The sequence below is a fragment of the Brienomyrus brachyistius genome, chromosome 16 (genome assembly GCF_023856365.1).
Source record: "Brienomyrus brachyistius isolate T26 chromosome 16, BBRACH_0.4, whole genome shotgun sequence".
Classification (NCBI taxonomy): domain Eukaryota; kingdom Metazoa; phylum Chordata; class Actinopteri; order Osteoglossiformes; family Mormyridae; genus Brienomyrus; species Brienomyrus brachyistius.
The window spans coordinates 1,508,114-1,527,488 of record NC_064548.1 but is presented as its reverse complement, the minus strand read 5'-3'; the positions used below and the strand labels follow the sequence as shown (position 1 = coordinate 1,527,488).

At 39.6% G+C, this 19,375-nt stretch overlaps 1 protein-coding gene across 3 annotated transcripts; it reads left to right on the top strand.

Annotated features, from left to right (window-relative positions):
- On the top strand, positions 1–8,570 carry si:dkey-192g7.3 (T-lymphocyte activation antigen CD80). 3 transcript variants are annotated; one of them, XM_048979050.1, is made up of 6 exons: positions 1–298; positions 897–943; positions 2,397–2,702; positions 5,352–5,648; positions 5,763–5,887; positions 6,360–8,570. In XM_048979050.1, exons 1-6 carry the CDS (start codon positions 156–158, stop codon positions 6,387–6,389), a joined length of 948 nt encoding a protein of 315 aa, XP_048835007.1. In that variant the 5' UTR covers positions 1–155; the 3' UTR covers positions 6,390–8,570. The 3 variants fall into 3 exon arrangements, with proteins under 3 accessions (XP_048835007.1, XP_048835008.1, XP_048835009.1); XM_048979051.1 differs by lacking the exon at positions 1–298 and adding an exon at positions 329–431; XM_048979052.1 differs by lacking the exon at positions 1–298 and adding an exon at positions 450–599.
- Positions 8,571–19,375: the final 10,805 nt, after the last annotated feature.

Here is a 19,375-nt window from a genome sequence, read left to right as displayed (position 1 = left end):
TTTTGGAACAGATCTTGAGGCATAGCTGAAAGTTCTTCAGTGCTCACTTTTGTCGCCTAATGGGTTGAACGGCAATGCTTTCTGTAAGCACTTCAATATATTCAATATATTCTGCAGTTTTAGTAACGGGTAATTCACAGGGCTCTTAAAGAGCTATGAACACGTTTACCAAATTTCACAATCGATACGCGTCAGAGGAAGTGGCAGAGGCTGCGCCGACTTTATCTTTTTTTTTTTTTTTTTTTTATCGCATTTTGCTTCTCAGTTCCCCACGCACGGTGAAAATGGAAGAACACTGGTATGTTTCCAGTTTTCTCTTTCATTACATGAATGTTGTAGCAATGTTCTCGGGAAGGTGCATTTTTAATTTAACTGTAGTTTCGCTGTGACTTGAATGGTGGAGCGGACTATTGCCTCATGTTTCCCAAGGGGTGTGCGATCAGTTTGTATGCGCCGGTTTACCAGTTTAATAAGTGTTTCTAAGTAGTCCGTTGTGTGCTCCTTCGCGCGCACTGTTAGGATATGTTTAGGGCTCTCAGTAACCTTTTCCTGATTAGATGATTATAGAAAACAGATCATACAAATTGATGACTGATGATGTATGTCGGATGAGCTGTTCATATAAATATTTAGAGCATAGATTATAAAATACGTTTGATTTTCTCGAGTAAAATGTAACACATTCAGGGTGTAAATTTAACCTTTTGGCGTGCAGTACTCCATAACGGCAACACGTGAAACGTAGATAAAAACGAAAGGGGAAAGAACGGGGATTTTATGCAATGTTGCCTGACATCACTGTGAACTGATATTTAGCCAAATGAAATGTGGTGGCATAACTTCCATTAATTAATTATTAATGTTTATTAACATTATATATTTTCTACCTCCAACAGGATAAACTGTAGCATGTTAGTCATGCTGCTCTCCCGCCTTCTAACAGGTGAGTAAGTAATTTTTATGTAACCCTTAAACAGGTGGGTGAAGACGTCTGCTCTCATTCTGTATATAGCAGAAAACACAATACAAAGCCAGGTTCCAGTGTAGGTTTTGAAATAACAGCTGAACTCTGAGGATACAGAACTTGACCTAGATATCTTCAGGAAAAACAAGAAATTGTGATTGTTTAGTGTGTCAGGTTGCTGAACCAAATAAATGATGCAAAGCCATGGTATTATGTCTGAACATGTCATGGCATTTCAAAAGCTTAAAAAGTTGTACCTCCATGCATGGCATGCTTTTTTTTAAACTGCCACATAAGAATGATTAAATCTTTCACTAAACTTTTACCCTTAAAAACAAAATCGCAAGAGCAAGTACCACAGCAAGACTACCAACCTAAATACACCTGCACTGTAATAAATATCATAAAACTATCAGTACTGTGGCTAATATTTTATACGTTTAAGAAGTATGAAAGTGATTACTCTCCATTTTAATTGTCAGTGGAATTTGAGGTAGACATTTCACCAATGTGGGGGATTTCCCTGCTGAAAAAAGTTCACATCTCTGAAAAGAGCTGCGCAGGGTGGGTTTTTTGTTCCACTCAATGGACAAAAAGGTCACTTCCTCTGTGGCAGAAGCAGACAATTGAAGTAGACAGAGGCTGGAGTCATATGGCAGAGGAACTGAAAACCCCAAAGCTGCTTTCATATCAACTTCTCAGTTCTGTCGAGATTGTATATACCAATATCCCAGGAGTCCCAGGCAAATGATCTGAAAAACCACCCCCCCCATGCTTTTGTCTGTCACCAGTGCCTGGTGACCATTTCTTGCATCAACCTCTTGCGTATCTTTTTGCATAAGCAGCTAGTGAGTTAACAACATTCCACGAATTTATGGGTGAACTTCCTGAGAGCTTCTACTTCCTTTTTATATACTTAAGAATGGAGCTTTTTCACTCTCCATCCAATAAAATTTATACCTATTTTTGTTATACTTCTAGGTTGACTACAGCTTATATGTTTTTCATAAATTGCAGGCATTAAAATTTTAAGTGAGATTCACAATGTAATGTACTGAACAGTTCTGCATGCGTTTGCAATGTATTTATGTTTTTGTCATCAAAGAGTGTAAGCAAATGGGTAATTATTTGCTACTTAATGTATTTTTAATTGATTTAGCTTAATTTATTTCTTCTGTGTTATTCTTCGAAACCTTGTTTTAGGTTGTACTAACTGCAGTTTGCATAGTGTCTTGTTTATTCATTTACAGATATTTATAATATAAAAACAAGTGTTGCTCTCAGTTTCTCTTCCTCTGATTTAAAATCAAATTAGGATTTCAACTGGGCCCTTGCAAAAAAAAAAAAACAGTAGTAAGGGGTGTGTCTGTGTGTTCTGTGAAGTAGCAATAAATGCCTCCTGTTATTTGTGTGTCTGATTGTTCTCACCCAGCCCTGGCCCATGACACACAACTGGCTCTTGTTGGTGACGATGTTCATCTCCACTGCCCCTGCCCAGCAAGTACAGGGGACCCATACCTGGTCTGGCAGAATGAACTAAACGTTGTTGCCCAATATGTCCAACGGCCTAACAACCTGACTGTACTGGGTCAAGGCAGGACCCACCTTTATTACCCCCAAAATGAGAAGAATTGCTCTCTGCTGCTCCGCAATGTGTCTGTGTTTGATGAGCACATCTATAGATGCTTCTACAAGAATGGAGATTTAGTTGAAACACAGGTGTCACTGCAGGTGGCTGGTGAGTGTGTTCGCCTTGTGTCACATTAATTGTATAATTTTATCTTTATATTCCAATATGGTGAAATACATAGTCTAAATTCAATTGATACATGGTATATTCATTTGCCATTTAAAAACAAAATCATCACAGCAAGACTACCAACCTAAATAAACCTACACTGTAATAAATATGATAAAGCCATCAGTACCATGGTTAATATGTTACACATTCATGAAGTTTGCTAATGATTACTGTTCATTTTAATTCAGTGGAATTTGAGGCAGACATCATCAATGTGAGAGATTTCCCTGCTGAAATAAATTTAGATATTTGAAAAGAGTTGTGTAGGGGGGTTTTAAAAATATCTACAAATTAGAATTTTATAATTACAGTAAAATCCAGTTATAGTGGACTTCAAGGGACCTGGCAAAACAGTCTCTTATATCCAGAGTTGCTGTTTGCCCAGAACACAACTACAGGACACCATTTACTCATGCCACACCCCAGCAGAAACACTTGTGGTATAGATTATTATATTGTGCATATACTAATCCAACTTCTCCTGATCAGATGCGTGACTATTAATAATCCTGACTACGTATCTGCGCTGGATATCACCAGCACGCCACACACCTTGTAGGCGGATCCTGCACGTCCGTTATAGCCAAACAATACTACAGCTAAAGGGGGCCTTGAGGACCAAATTGTTTGTCCATTATAGATGAAATTCCGTTATAAGCAAGTCCACTATAACAGGATTTTACTGTACAATTTAATTTATAATTATGTAATTTCATCTTTATAGTCCAATATGATGAAATACATATTATAAATTCAATTAATACATGGTAATTCATTTGCTGTTTCACTTTCTCATTCCACCAAAATGCTCACTCTTTTAGTTCCCGTTTTTGAAATATGAACTTACTCTCCTCGGCATTGTGGTTGGCTCATTACTTTAACAACTCATTTGTACTATTTTATTCACTTTTATGCCAAATAAAAATGACTGGCTATTGCAGCGCTAAATCTAACAGTCTAGCATCCAAGAAATACTACAGTAATAAACAGTATTTGCACAAGAAAATGCATAAACATTAGCTATACATAAAAATATTAGATATATTGAAATTAGTCTAACTCCGGGGTGGCCAATCTTGTCTGCAAAGGGCCAGTGTGTATGCAGGTTTTTGGGATAACCTGCTGCTCAGCTGTTCAAACCCAGGTGTGAGGACTCTTCAGCTGATCAGTCCTCTAATTAGTAATCTAATTAGGGAGTCACAGCGAAAACCTGCACACACACCAGCCCTTTGCAGATAAGATTGGCCACCCCTGGTCTAACTCCTCTATTCACTGGGTTTAACTCAACCATTGGATATTAAATTCACATATTGCGTAGCACAACTAACATAATACAGTATGTGGATTACCATGGGATTACTTACAGTTGTAGGCTGTAGCATACACATAATACTTTTCATTTTGAACACAGAACTCAAGGTTCCTCTTGGTCAAGTGTGTAAAAAAAGTCATAATTGCTTAGAATAATACACTTAGAATAAAAAAAGTTTTGAAAAAATAAAACTGAAAAAAGTTCTATTAGTTTCTTTAACTGTATGATGTTTTTTCTGCTATGGAATGCAGCTTCAGGCAAACCTGGGAGCAGGAGGTCACTGACCCTGGTAGTTCCTTGTATTGTGCAGAGATGGAACCCATACATTTTATCATGGACTGTCACACTTGGCCACATAAGGCACTTTCACCCCAAAGTTCAGGAATCTAGTTCTTGGTTCCAGGTTTCTGAGCCATCTTCAATGGGAAGCCATTTTCCCACCACAGAACAGGAATTGTGACCTTTATGCTAAATGAGTATGGGAGATGCCAAAGGCTCATAGGTTAAACTTCACCCGTAATTTCATAGGAAACTACGCTGCAATTCCAAAGCAATGAAAGATGAAAAAAACCTTTTTTTAGTTATTGGGGGGACTCGATTGCATGTTCCAAAAATTCAGGACAAAACACACCCCAAACATACTTTTATTTATATTTATGTTTATTTATACATCCCATGACATGTTTATTATTCATTACTAAATCTGGTTAGCAGATCAATCTTTAATTTTCCATAGAATGAAAAATGATGCAATGTTATTCCATCAATAGGTGCTTGCAGGTTTCACCACCAGCAGCAGCGATATTAGAAGTATATCGGTTATTGACTGAATTTTCCAATGCAGAAATATGGAGACATAAGCATAAAAAGTTATTCATTAATGCATTTAATCTGAGAAAAAATCCATCTGCTCAATTTTTGCTCCACTACTTCTCTTCTTTTCCCTGCATCTCTGCGTACCTTCCAAATTAACACCAGTGCTTGTGGTCAACCATTCAGCAAAGTTTATGAATGTAAGCCCCACCCAGTAGTTCATGTTGAGCCCAAAGTACCTACTCCAGAGTAGGGACTAAAAAAGGTTCAGGAAGTACCTCAGAGGAACTTCAGTCAGGCTGAGATCCTACCATGGGAATGTGGTTGCAAAAGTTGCTGGTTTGTGAAAAAGCTCCTTGCACTGGAAAAATACCAATACCTCAATTCTCTCTAGGTATTTCATTGTGCACAGGTGTGGCAATCATGAATTTAGAGATTAAATACGTGTCTCTTCTTTCCAGCAAACTATACTCTCCAGGTGGATGTGAATGGAATGAATTCTGGAACAGGGATATACCACTGCCAGGCAAAGGGAGGATACCCACGGGGGAGACTCTTTTGGCTGCGCAATGGGGAACCTATTGTGGCTAACACTACACAGGACCAGGACCATTTTTCTAAGCTGTATACCCTGACCAGCACACTATACAACAGCATGGATAATGACACCATCCTACAGTGTGTGGTGGAGAATCCCAGACTGCACCTCAATACCACTGCTAAAGTTCTTCCCGCCCCCCCTGTCGTCACCCCCACGAGTGAGTAAGCTTTGCGCAGTGTTTCCTAAGCCCTAGGGGGTCCATTCAGTCCTATAGCTTTTCTCGGCACGCTCTCCTGCTAACCATGATCTTGTCCTGTCATCTTGTTTATAGTGCAGCAGATTCAAGAACCAATTACAGCTGCCAGTGTGGTTCCCATCACAGTAGGGATTTTGATCAGTATCCTGATCACAGTACTGCTGATCAAGCGTTACAGGAGGCAGCATCTGACTCAGTTTGTAAGCTTCTTCATTCTGTCTCCCGCTTATTTGCATGGTAGTTAAACCATGTATTTAATGGTATTTGAACCAAGTATTTAATTGTTTATTAGACGAGAAGAGCCTCTTTTATAAAGGAAAAGCTTCTCACAATACTAGTCATAAATGACACATGTAGTAACGTTTATACTTCTGGTCCCTGAAAATAATAGCTGACAGAAAAGGAAACGTAAACTATTGTAAAATTTATGAATATTTAAATTATTAAAATATTGTTAGCTTCTTGTATGTCACCGTGAAACTTCAGAGATAGTATTAGAGGTAGTATTAGAAGGTAGCCAATATGTCAGTAGTGTAAAGCTGTGTTTGTTTGTTTTATTCCAACGGCAAAGCTTTATTGAGTAACTGCAGCATTATATTAGCCTGTTATCTGTGGTAAGTTGTATCATAGCTGTGGTACTTAAGCATAACTGACTGTATTTCTTTCTTAAAGGGCTATACTGGAGCATCACAGGTGGTCTGAGCATTGGAAATAAGGGACATAATTAACCTAGGGACTCTCTAAGCAGAGGAGCCATAAGTCCACAGATGACTCATCGGTGACCCCATGGTGAACTGTGGAGGGAACTGCATTAGTGGATGATAGAAGCTTCCAGATTTGACTACATCTACCTACATCTGAGCCAGTGACAACAAGCTAAAGAAACCCAGACACAGTCGCCTAAGCTAGTTTCATTATGCAATGCATGATGACTTTCTCATTCAAATTGAATAGTTTAATTTGGAAACAAGAATCTGGATCACCTCCTAAACTTGTTATTCTAGAAATGTATTCATACACTCACCTGAATACCTGAACACTTCAGGTAAATATCAATGTCAATCATGTGGCTGCATCTCAGTGCATGTATTCATGCAGATATGGGTCAAGAGCTTCAGATATGGGTCAAGAGCTTCAGATATAGGTCAGATCAAACATAAGAATAAGGGGAAATTAGATATACGTGATATAAGTCAGATTTTTCAGAAACTGCTGATCTGGGATTTTCATCACTTTCTATAGTTTACACAGAATGGTGTAAAAAAAAAAAACTCCAGTAAACTGCAGTTCTATGAAAAGAAACACCTTATTGATGAGAGACATCAGAGGATAATGGGTAGACTGATCATAGGAAGGCTTCAATAACTCAAATAGCCACTCATTACAACAGTGGTGAATGGAAAAGTGTGTCTGAAAACACAACTTACTGACTCTTGAGGTACATGGACTACAATGACAGAAGACCATATTGGATTCCTGTCAGTTAAGAAAAGACTGAGACTACAGTGCTTATGGGCTCATGGACACTGAACTGCTGATGACTGTAAAAATATCACCTGGTCTGTTGAAGATCAGTTTGTGCTGCAACATGGAGATAAGGCGGTAAGAATTTAGTGTAAATAGCACAAATTCACGTACCCAATCTGCCTTGTGTCAACAGTCCAGGGTGCCTGTTGGTGGTACGCTGTGAACAGGGATGGATTACGGACCGGGCCAGCGGGGCCGCTGCCCAGGGGCCTTTGGGGTGCAGGGGGCCTGTGGGGCCCCTAGCCCAAAACAATTTGCAACGCTTATCAACAATGTATTTTCGTTTGTCTATTTTAGAGGGCCTACATTCTTTGATCCTCTGCCTACAAGGGCCCCTGACCCTATAGGGAGGGCGTTTGGCTGCCAAGGGCCCTTGAATTATGGTGGTTGTGGTGGTGGTGGTGGTGGGGGGGGGGGCTCGCGAACGTTTTGCCCAGGGGCCCACACAACCCATAATCCGTCCCTGGCTGTGAATTGTACATTATGTCATAAATAATACGTCATTTCAATCTGATTCTGTGAGCATGATAATGTACTTCAGTGGCCTTCCAATTACCAGATCTGAGCCCAGCAGAGCACCTTTGGGATTTGGTGGAATGGGAAATTTAGAGCATGAAAGTACAACAAATCTACAGCAATTATTTGATGCCATTAAGCCAACAGAGACCAAATGTTCTCAACACTTAACTGAGCCTTTGCCATGAAGAATTCAGGCTGTTCAGAGGCCAAAGTGGAGGCCTACCCAGTATTAGAATGGTATTCCTAATGAAGTGGCCGATGGGTGTATACCGTATACGATAATATGGTGGGAGTATACGGTATATATAGCTGTGTGTCTCACTGAGATTGAATTTAATCACTTATGGGTCAAACTGTAAATACAGTATATCCAAAAATAGAACAATTATTCCATCCATCTATCTATATTAATTTTATATTCAACTATCACATTATTACACCCTCTTATACATTACATGTGGTATTGTTACAATATAGAAGGTAGAGACCCATTGTGCATCCAAGCCTTGTAACCTTTAACATGGTTACCAGTTTTCAATGAACACTGTTCTGCTAGACTTAATTCCCTGTTGTATTCCTTAAGATATTCAGGATGAACCTCTATAGATTCATTCCCTGATAAATGAAATCTCTTTTTTGTATTAATTCTTTAAAGTGTGATACTGATCATCCTACAATTTCTGAGCCAGTCTGTGACTTGAAAGAATGCCTAGTAAAGGTATATTATATAATTGAATATTATATGACTTTTTATTGTTGTCCTCATTATTGTTATTGTACATCCAGATGTGACCAGCAGTTATTTGCAAATATAAACACAAATTTCTGTTTATCTCAGCCTTGTCTTCCCTGCTTTCTTTTAGTTTCTGTCTTGGGCTCTGCAATCACTCCCTCATAGGGGAAGTAAGAAAAACTTGACTAATATAACAGTAAATGACTGCAGATAAGTGAACAGTTTGCAGTACACAAACTCTTATTGTAGTGATGACTTTGTCAGGGACCATCCCAGAGGTATGCCGCTGTCTTTCTACAGCCACAGCCCCCAGGGAATCCTCATCAGTCAGATGATTTTGCAAAGGCAGCAGAAGTAAAACTTTAAACTGATTTTTAAACATACTAGAAATTTGGAAATGAATAATCATTAAAATAGCAAGTGTTAATTTTAACAGCATTAGGTTATTGTTTTAGTCTTAGTCTTTTGACAAAAATTCAGTTTAGTTAAAGTCATATTTTAGTCATCTAATGTTGGCCCTGGGCAAGGAAACATGCCTTACTCATCCATTGTGCACTGAAGGTCAAAGAATTTTTTTTTATATGTTCATAGTAGCGGATGACAAAGATGAAACTGTTTTACAAGCTATACAGGATTTTTTCATCCTGAAAGTTAATGTAGTATCGGAGTGGTATTGTTTTTGCTAAACGTGGCCAGTGTCTGGGTTCATAATGTACAAATGCAGACTAAGGTTTTGTTTCAACCAACCAGCTGAGTATAAAGAGTCACAATCTTCAGAGTACGCAACTGGCTGCTTGAAATAAAGCCTTGGTCTGCATTTGTACTTTCTAGACCTGAACTTTCTACTTCTGTTCACGGTTCAAGCAGCCATCCCTTCCCAGTCAGTGTAATGCAAGCAAAAATGTTGACAAGCTGTATAATATTGGTTTCCCGAGGCTTCTGCACACACTCATCAGTCCTGAAATTTCACTTATGGACCCAGAGTTGCCCACCATGGTTGCGTCAGACATGTATTCAATTCAGGTCATTTTTATATAGCGCCTTTCACAACAGAGTTGTCCCAAAGCACTTTACAGGGTTGTGTTGCGACATGACAATGGAGTTGGAGCAGCCTACACCCGGATAACTCAGAGCGAACCGTAGCCTTTGCGTCACAAACTGGCCCTCTCCCAGACCAAAAGGAGATATTGGTATTCCAGTGGTATTACTTGCTGTTCCCGAAGTATATTACATGGATGTTCCCCAGGGAAAGGAAAACTCAAAATAGGACTTCTTCTTTGTCCTTTGTATTTCTCCTAGACATAACTGAGCTCAATTTAACATCAATATATTAATAAGTAATAAATTCATAGTAAGTAATATGTTATGATAATTGTCATGACCCAGCTCGTCGGCTCCTCGTGTGTGCCACGCCCCCTGATTACCCACGTGTGCTTCCCTGATTGTCTCCAGCATTGTCCGATTTCCATGCTTCGTCTTGTCTTACTTAAGTCCTTGTCTGACCTGTTTCCCCGTACGTCATTGTGGTTTGGTGATGGTGTTTCTGTCGTTGCCTGTTCCAAGCCTCTGCTGTAATAAACCCCAAGTTTTGCCCTGATTTCGGCTTGCCTGCCTGTTTCATACCTGCCTACCCGCACGATCGCTGCATTGTTCCGCGTAGATCGTGACAATAATAACATTAAAAATCAGTAATAACAATTGCAACAATAACAAGAAATGTTTAATAATAATGATAATAATAATAATAATACATAATGTGTCAATAAGTGAAAGGTAAATATGTTAATAATTTAAAAGTATGTGTTGCACTTATTAAATTCAGCTCCTGAGACTACCTCACGTTAGGATATGGCATTCATGTGGTATTTCTAGACAGTGGTTAATCCTGTTTTCTCTGTTAATCTTGTTTAATGCCTTTATTTGTAATTTTTTTTATGGTTGCATTAATCTTGCTCTACATGCATCTTATATGTACCTCCAGTAGATTAATTGCTTAGAGTGAGGGAATATGTGGTGTCTGACACAACCTCTAGTGGGCTGTACTGTAGGAGGGAGATTGCTTTAGTGGGGGGGGGAATCTTATTAAGAAAGAGCTGCTGTCTATGCGGGTTTTTGCTGCAACTCCCTAATTACATTACATTAGAAGACTCATTGGCTAAGAGCTGGGTTTGAACAGCTGACCTAATAGTTACCCCAAAAACCTGCATACACACCAGCCCTTTATGGATAACACTGCCCGTCCCTGCTTTAGTGAGGGAACAGCAGTTTGTGACACTGCTTGAAAATCTAATCGCAGTGTTCAAGTGTTCTTCCTCCTCTTGTCGGACATTCAGTGTGCTGGTATAAGTCTGGAATTACCCTTTTTATATTAGCCTTGTTAAAGTCTCTGTCCAGGAGGAGGGCCAAATCCAAGTTGTTGGTCTGGTTGAATACTTTGTCCAGTCATGATTCTGTGATATCTGTATTCCCATCTTTGTTCTTGTTTTGTTGTTGCTGCAATCTTTGTAACTCTGGAGGTTCTCCCTCTGAGTCACTTGTTAAAATGGCAGGATATTGATGAGTAGACTATAATCCTAAATTTATGAGTGTCATGTGATCTAAGTGACAAGAGCTACAGTGTTCTGTGCGAGAAAAACAAACAAAACTAGACAAAACCAGTCTGGACCTAGCTGCACCATCTTGTGTGTATATGCAAAAGTACAGTTTTACAAGAGTACAGTTGGCAACAATGCATATGAACAATGGAGAAAAACTTTCTGATGGGCTGCAGTATATGGCACAATATGAGCAGAACACTCCATAGGATATTCTTTGGATATGCATGAATGGTTAAAGAGTAAAACCCACTGCAGACCTAACTGCTTGAGAAGAGGGAGAAGAGAGCACATTGTTCAGTTCCCTATACTTAACTCCTGATACAAGGCAGACTTTTGCCATCTCTCCCTGACCTCTGTTTTGTTTTCCTGTGTTTACCCTTGTGCTGATGTGGAAACATCTTTTGTTTTTGTTCATATCCTCCAGTCATGCCATTCTGTTTAGCATCTGCTCTAGTCTTATAGTGGGGTGATACATGTATTCAAGAAGTTTTATTTGTCACATGCATGCTGTAGTTATACACATACAACATGTAATGAAATGCGATCCTGAATCTCTCCTAAGACTGTCAATTGGTTTAAATAAAAACAGATAACTAAAAACAAAAAATATATAATGGCTTAAATCAGATACATGAATAACAAATAAGCAGCATGTACACAAATAAACAATATGTACTACAAATGAACAAATAATTTAAGATTTAAAGTGGCATTGTGCATTGCAGGTCAAATGTGCAAATGGAATTCCATATATAGGACAGCAATGACAGTATAATAATGGTATGGAATAGTGATAAATTACAATGTAAGTGAATGTATCTGAACTGAAATACACAATATTGAAATGCACAGTACACAATGTAGTAGTACACTGTCCAGTGTGGATACTAATGAGCGTGAGGCATGTCTTGATTGATGAGTCTTCTGACCTGAGGATAAAAGCTCCTCCTGAGCCTTCTGTTCTTGTCGTGAGGCTGCAGAACCATTAGCTTGAGTTCAGCATGGGAGAGGTCTTTAATGATTTTGATCGCCCTGGTCCTGCAGCGCCCGGTAGATGCCCTGCAGGAAGGGTAGGTCAGATCTGCACAGTGCACTGCTGCTTTGAACACTCTCTGCAGGGCTTTGCCGTCTTGGATGGAGTAGTTACCAAACCACGCTGTGATGCTCATGGTCAGGATGCTCTCTGCAGCAACTGTGCAGAAGGTTTTGAGGATCACAGAAGAGATCTTAAAACTTCTTAGCTGCCTCAGGCGATAGCGATGATTAAAGGCTGGCTGTAAAAAATCTGATCAATCCCAAAACACAGATTATAACAGAAAACTACTCATCTGTAAAAAGAGAGACTGCTTTCTGTCGTACAGACATCCCTGTTTTTTGAGAGTTGATATTAGACTGTTAAGGTTTATGTGGGATGGACGTTTAATTGTCGCTAAGCACAAAACTTTGTGAAAGCTAAGCAACTGAAACTTTCCAAAAAATGTAAAAGTGTTATAGCGGTATATCAAGTCTTATATCAAGTTATGCCCAGATCCGTAAATAGAGAGTCGCATCAACTCTGTTCACTTCAATCACCCATTCGTTTTATTAATTTTTTTACAGTAATGGCGGATTTTGGAGCCTCTAAATTGTTTTTAGAAGTTAGCATCAAATACTAACAGCCCAACAGAGTTGCAGCAGAATAGCTCATTTGTGATGCATTTGAAGACAATTTAGGACACTTAATAAATCAAATTGTATCTTATCACCACCTGAGTATCAAATTAATATGTGTATTTCCATTTTTCTTATTTTTAATAAACCAAACATTAAACTTCCCAATGGCGTGATTTTTCTGAAAATGTGTAAATGCAGTGTTTTTGAAATCTATAGTTTGTAGTGACTTTACATAACAGTTTAAGGTTCAGTTTATTGAGTATAATTCACCATACTACCAAGTCTATGCATGTGTGGTTATGTTGTTCATGAATACTTAATATCTAATCTGATAGAGCTTCTAGGACTTGATTGAACATTCCCTTGAATAATCAGCACAGCTTCTTGCTTTATATCCTGAATGGGAGAGGGGAAAACAACATCATTGGGGTCATCCGGTGGGCACCCTCCATCTTCAGTGTTTCACTGATTTAGCCCCATGACACCTCTGGAGGGCTCAGCAGTAACACCTAGCGTTCCAGGTGTGCTCCCCTTTGTCTTTACCCCTCAACGGTCATCTCATCGCCCAGTTTGAGTCCTTTCTCTTGATCCACAGCCAGTTGCTACTTCGATCCTCAGTCTCTGAGAGTGACCTCACTGCTTGCCGAAGGGCCTGTCCTCTTCAGGAGCCAGGTTGTGGTTTTGGCAACGAACCCTCTGCACCCAACTTCTACTGGTATAGACAGAACTACGCCATTTGCGTTGTTCTGTCTGGGCAGCTAATTCAGTGTACTTCAAACTTTTCCGCTCATATGCCTCTTCAACAGCAGCTTCCCAAGAAAAAGTTTCTGAGACGTTGACCACATGATGATGTCTGGCCTGAGGGTAGTTGTCACTATCTCTGTTGGAAAGATGAGCTTGTGGTCAAGGTCGACCTGCATTTTCCAATCCCGGACTGGGTCAAGGAGGGAGGTGTTCGCTCTTCTCAATGTTTTTGGTGGACATTCGTCTGTTCTCACAAAATGGGTGGTGTTTGAAAATCCATGTATCAGAGGTGGGAGGGCATTAGTGGTGTTTCTCCTTTCTTCAAGGATGTTACCCAGCTGGCGCAGGACCTGGTTATGCCCCCAGGTGTAACGGCCTTGGGACAGGCTGCTCTTACAGCCGGTCATGATGTGCCTCAATGTTGCTGATGTTTGGCAGAGTGCACATGTAGGGTCATCTCCTCTTTTTTGATTTTTTGAAGTTGGAAGAACATCATAGGTGGCTCTGATGATAAAGCTGAGTCTGCTTCCTTCCATTTCCCAAAGATCTCTCCAAGTGAGTTTACGATGTTCTAAGTTTTCCCACCTGGTCCACTGTCCCTGTTTGGCCTGTGATACTGCCTTTGCACTTATTTCTGCCTTCTCTTGGCCCCGAACTTCCTCCACCACCAGTTTCCTTCTCTTGGTGGGTGTAACCTTGTGCCAAGTTAGTCGACTTGCTCCAAATCCAAGGCTTGTTCTTCCCTGTTGCACTTGCCCTACGATGTCTCCATGCCTAAGACCAGATTTTGCTCGCTCCACAGCCTCTGATGGAGTCCATTTCCTCCCAGGTGCTAGTCTGGGTGCGGCTGCTCGTATTGCTGCATCATTAGACTCAGGCAGAGTTATGTCCAGTCTCACTTTAGTATACTTATATTCTTCAGTGATGCTGGAGACTGGCAGTTCCAGAGCACTATGTCCATACAAGCCGATAGTGCTGAGGCACTGTGGAAGGCCAAGCCATTTCTTGATATATGAGCTGATATATGAGCTCTCCAGTTTCTCAACTTTGGTGATTGAGACCTTGTATACCATTAGGAGCCACATTAGGCTGGGGAGAAGTCCAAACTGCAGACATCATAGTTTCAGCTTACCAGAAAGTACGGTCTTGTCTATGGTGATAAGGCCTTTGATGGTTTCTTCCGTTATTTCATTGTTCTGATCTGAGTCTTTAAGACTTTGATTGTACCATTATGTAATTGGCTATCTATCTCTTAACCCAGTTTGCGATTGACCTATTGGAATTGGTGCTCATCTTCACATGATGGGATTGTTCTGGAAAAATAAATCTGTTTTTTATTTTTTTATATGTTCTTGTCATGACCTGCGCGTCCAGTCCTCGTGTGTGCCATGCCCACCTTGTTACCCTTGTGTGAAGTCCAAACGTACGTCTTGCGTTTATTCTGATGTCATATCCTGTATTTAAGTCAGCGTTCAAGTCTGTTTCCCCAGGTCTTTCATTGACGCTGTCGACCGTGTGCTCCCTTGTCTGCTTGCTATTGCCCGAATAAACCCCTTTGTGTTGGATTTTGGTCTCCCGTATCCTGATTCTCCGACTGATCGTAATAGTTCTGTTGTTGCGGGTTAATAAAAGAGGGTGACGTGCGTCACTGCTATTAAGAAATTGTTCGATTATCCATTCAAATTTCCACAAGTTACAGTGAGATTTCTCCTACTGACATGAGACAACCGTTTTTATCTCATCTCCGTGTCACTGAGAACCATACATTTGTAGTCCTTTTTCTCAGTGATAATTTAAATTTCACTGATTCCCGTTGGGAAATTCTCTTTACTTCTCCCCCAACTTGCTCTCTGTAGGTGAGAGTAAGCTGGTGGAGACTATATGCAAGGGCAATATGGAGGAAAGGGTACAAACAAACTGCTTGAATGAGATTAGTTTGAGATTAATTTGAGATTAGAGATATGATTGTTTAGCTCCTCAGTTAGCATGGGATTACTTAAACCACCATGAATTAAACAAATGTTAGAACATTTAATGTGATCTGAATTTTGAAATGTTTCTTCCCTTCCCCTCCTTCTAAATATATCAATAAGCATTAGGATACAATTGCTCTTGAGTAACACACAAGTTTAAGAACATACCTATAATTATTAAAAAAGAGAATTCAAAGCAAAAGAACAAAAGCAGCCTTTTAACCAAGGTATATGGGCCTAAAATATGGCAGGTAACTGAAGCCATTAATAATTTTACTTTTTAATAAACATATTTATGTAACACGTGTCGGTGTGCTACATAAATACTGTAAATCAATACATTTATTAGTTACCAAGAATCACGGTTCTAACTCTTCTATCTCTCTGTTTTTAATGCATTCAAATGGCCCATCAAGCACTTCCTGGAACTATTTGAAGGCCATGTGATGATCAAGCATTCTGAACTTCCGCAATGACGCGAATCTCTGTCTCTACATGGCTCTGGTTACACCTAATTGAGTCCATAGTAAATAATAGACCTATACACTGATTAAGAGATACCTTTTATTGCATTATTAGATGACATTTGTAATCAGCTGGGTGGCTGAAACTGCAGGACCAAAACTTGTTACTGTAACTTTTCACAGTGTGAAAGTATTCTTAAGACATCTAATAGTATGAAAAATACATTTTCTTATTTCATACTGACAGAGCTCCCAGCACATTTCAGATGGAATTTTGCAGTGTAGCACTGACCTCAAAACAAAGTTTTGAGATGCACAAGAAAACCACAGATGATTGGGCAACATTTGTTGTCCAAATTATTCAAGTGGGTGATGTGCCTATTTGGCTGCATAAAAATGTACCCTTGAGAGGTAAAGTGGGCTATCCCACAAAAAACAAAGTTTTGAGAAAATAAGCTCCAAAATCAGTGTGCCTATACCCTACACCTGATATAATATCATAGGTAGCACAGAGGTATGACTTAGATAATGACAACTTATCCAATTGAAAATATTCAATAAAAAGGGGGTAGGGATCAAAAATGTGGGATAGCCCACTTCACCTCTCAAGGGCACAAGTGATCTCAACTATGAATTTCAGTGAATCAAAATATAGAACCAGGCTTTCTGATGTCTATGTCCAGTCCATTCTCAGACTGTTCCCTAGCAAATCCATCATCTCACTCAGCTGAAGCACTCAGTAAATACTGAACATGATGTTCTGTATGTAGTTAAGGATTGTATACAGTTAAAAGACCTTTGGGCTTGTTCCGCAGTTGCTCAAGTGGCCCCCTTGGGATAAGTGGCTCCCAGTTCATGAGGCAGGAGATACACTGGAAGGGATGCCAGTGCATCACAGAGCACATACACAATAGACACTTTAGGGACACAAATTCATTCGAATTCCAGGACATTGCAAGTCCTTTCAACCCATTTCTGACTCAGCAGAACCTGAAAAACAGGATAATTAAAACATGCCCATGTTGGAGATTTCTCAGTCTCAGAAAACATACTTATATTTTCAGGTACACAGAATTACACAGACAAATTTAAAGGGGGGTTGGGGGGGCGGGTGTGTAGCTTAGTTCTTTCCCTGTTCCACCATAAATGATTCAGCTCAAGAGCTATGTGGTAATTAGCACAAGGAGTTGAATCAGGTGTACTAAATGAGGGGAAACCCAAAAATGTGTGCTACAAGCATTTTGCACCTTATATACATTATACAACTTAAAGAGGAGGGGTGGCATGGGGGTGCAGTGGTTCGAGTCTCCGCCTGGGTTACATGTGTGTGGAGTTTGCATGTTCTCCCCATGTCATCGTGGGGTTTCCTCCGGGTTCTCCGGTTTCCCCCCCCCCGCCCCCCACAGTCCAAAAACATGCTGAGGCTAACTGGAGTTGCTAAATGTGCGCTGCGATGGGCTGGTCCCCCATTCTGGGTTGTTCCCTGCCTTGTGCCCTTTGCTTCCGGGATAGGCTCCAGACCCCCCGCGACCCAGTAGGATAAGCGATTTGGAAAATGGATGGATGGACTTAAAGAGGGCATTCGATAAAAAGTCAAATATCATGGCATCACTTTACTGATGCATCTAGATCCACAGCCATAAAGGGGCCACGGTTGTCCTCTTCCTCTCAGACCCAGCCAAAAATATGTAAACAATTCATGAAGAGAAAAACAAATATTTATTTCATAGGACAGCGTTGCACTCCATGCTTTATAAATCATTTTCACCCCAGTGACCAGTTTCTGGTTTGCTTTATAGGAATAGAGAATTACACTGTTATCTTTTTAGTAAAATATGCATGTTTCCTATGTACACAAAATAAGGCAGTAAAATGGGCTTTTAGTACATTAAACAGCTGTGTTCTAAATATTTTGCATATTTTTGACCACTGTTAATTTGTGAGGATATAATATAAACCAAGTAGAACTACAAGTAAATAATTGATAAAAGTGTGTTTTACAAAAGAATTGTTTTCTACATGCTAGGGCACTCCACACCTCAATTTAAACTATGCTTCTAAGCACAACGTAAAGTTGAGTTACCCCTAGCACAGAGTTGGGCAAAAGCTGACTCTCGCATCATTAAAATAAAAATAAACTGTTCCATTTTATGCTTAATATGCTTAATATGCATATTCACATCACGTTTTTATTTTAATTGTAGTCATGCAAAAACCTTAGTCAGGATATATTCTTGTTAATATTTCTGTCAACAAAACGAACAATGGAGGCAATTCCAGGTATCATGAGCAGGCATGAGGGCAAGCAAACAAACAGTTTCCATGGAAACTGCCAAAAATATCTTTCAATGCAGTAAATCCCTTACAAATTTTCCTTAATTAAGGAAACTTTTTAAGGGATTAAGACATACAGGGAAGTAATGTATTGAGCTGCTGACATGGTGAGTTTTGGATTTGTGCCTCCTCAGAAAATATCTGCCCAGGCGTGTCTGGGCATAACTTGCTTCCATTCAAGTATTACATTGCAACACTTTACCTGCCAGCAAGGACCAAATTAGTATACCAATAATGTTCAGGGTAGGAAAAAATGGAATGCTAAGCATGTATCTGTCTTCTCATCAAACTCCTCACATTCTTTTTTTAATTCTGTGATTTCAGACTGTCTATGAAAGATTTTAATTTGTCACATCCAACCTATATACAGTCAGACTATATAACCAACAGTAAAATGAAATGTTGTAAACTCTGGCATAATAAAAACTGAAATAGCAATAAAAGAATTAAACAGAAAAACAAAATAGAAAAAAAGTAAACACGCGACATAACACATCTAGGGCATTGAGGTGTAGGACAAACAGCACTGCAATACTGGACAAGACAGTGCAGGACAAACAGCACTGCATTACTGGACAAGACAGTGCAGGACAAACAGCACTGCAATACTGGACAAGACATTGCAGGACAAACAGCACTGCAATACTGTACAAGACAATGCAGGACAAAAGCAGTGCAATATAGGACAAGAGAGTGCAAGACAAAAGTGCAATATGAGAATGAATAGACAAGTAAATGTGTGCAATAGGACCACAGTATAAAAAGGCAAATGGACCACAGTATAGAAAATTTGGTTAAAATGCAGGTGGAATATTAACAATGCATCTAGCATATACTAGGGAAATGTTCTTATTTATTTCCAAAATTATGATAGTCTACTTTTACAATGAACTCTTAAACCCACTGTGTATTACCAAAGTAAAGTTGAAAGTGGGTTCGATGTTCATCATACATCATGTGTCGTGACCAAGCAGGAGCAGGAAGCGGGGAATTTCACACAAGATTAATGAGGGGGCATGGCACACAGGAGGATTGGACGAGCAGGGCGTGACATCATGAGTCAAAAATACATCCTTTGGTGCACTAAAGTACATCATCAGTTATGTTCCCCAGAGTTATTGGGTGTTTCAGGTCTTGTAACATC

What these genes read in the sequence shown, in the direction of transcription:
- si:dkey-192g7.3 (XM_048979050.1), top strand. Translation starts at nt 156, where the DNA reads ATGAACACGTTTACCAAATTTCACAATCGATACGCGTCAGAGGAAGTG. An exon ending in GTGAAAATGGAAGAACACTG is followed by an intron (nt 299 to 896) that starts GTATGTTTCCAG and finishes TACCTCCAACAG; the next exon opens with GATAAACTGTAGCATGTTAG. An exon ending in CCCTGTCGTCACCCCCACGA is followed by an intron (nt 5,649 to 5,762) that starts GTGAGTAAGCTT and finishes TCTTGTTTATAG; the next exon opens with TGCAGCAGATTCAAGAACCA.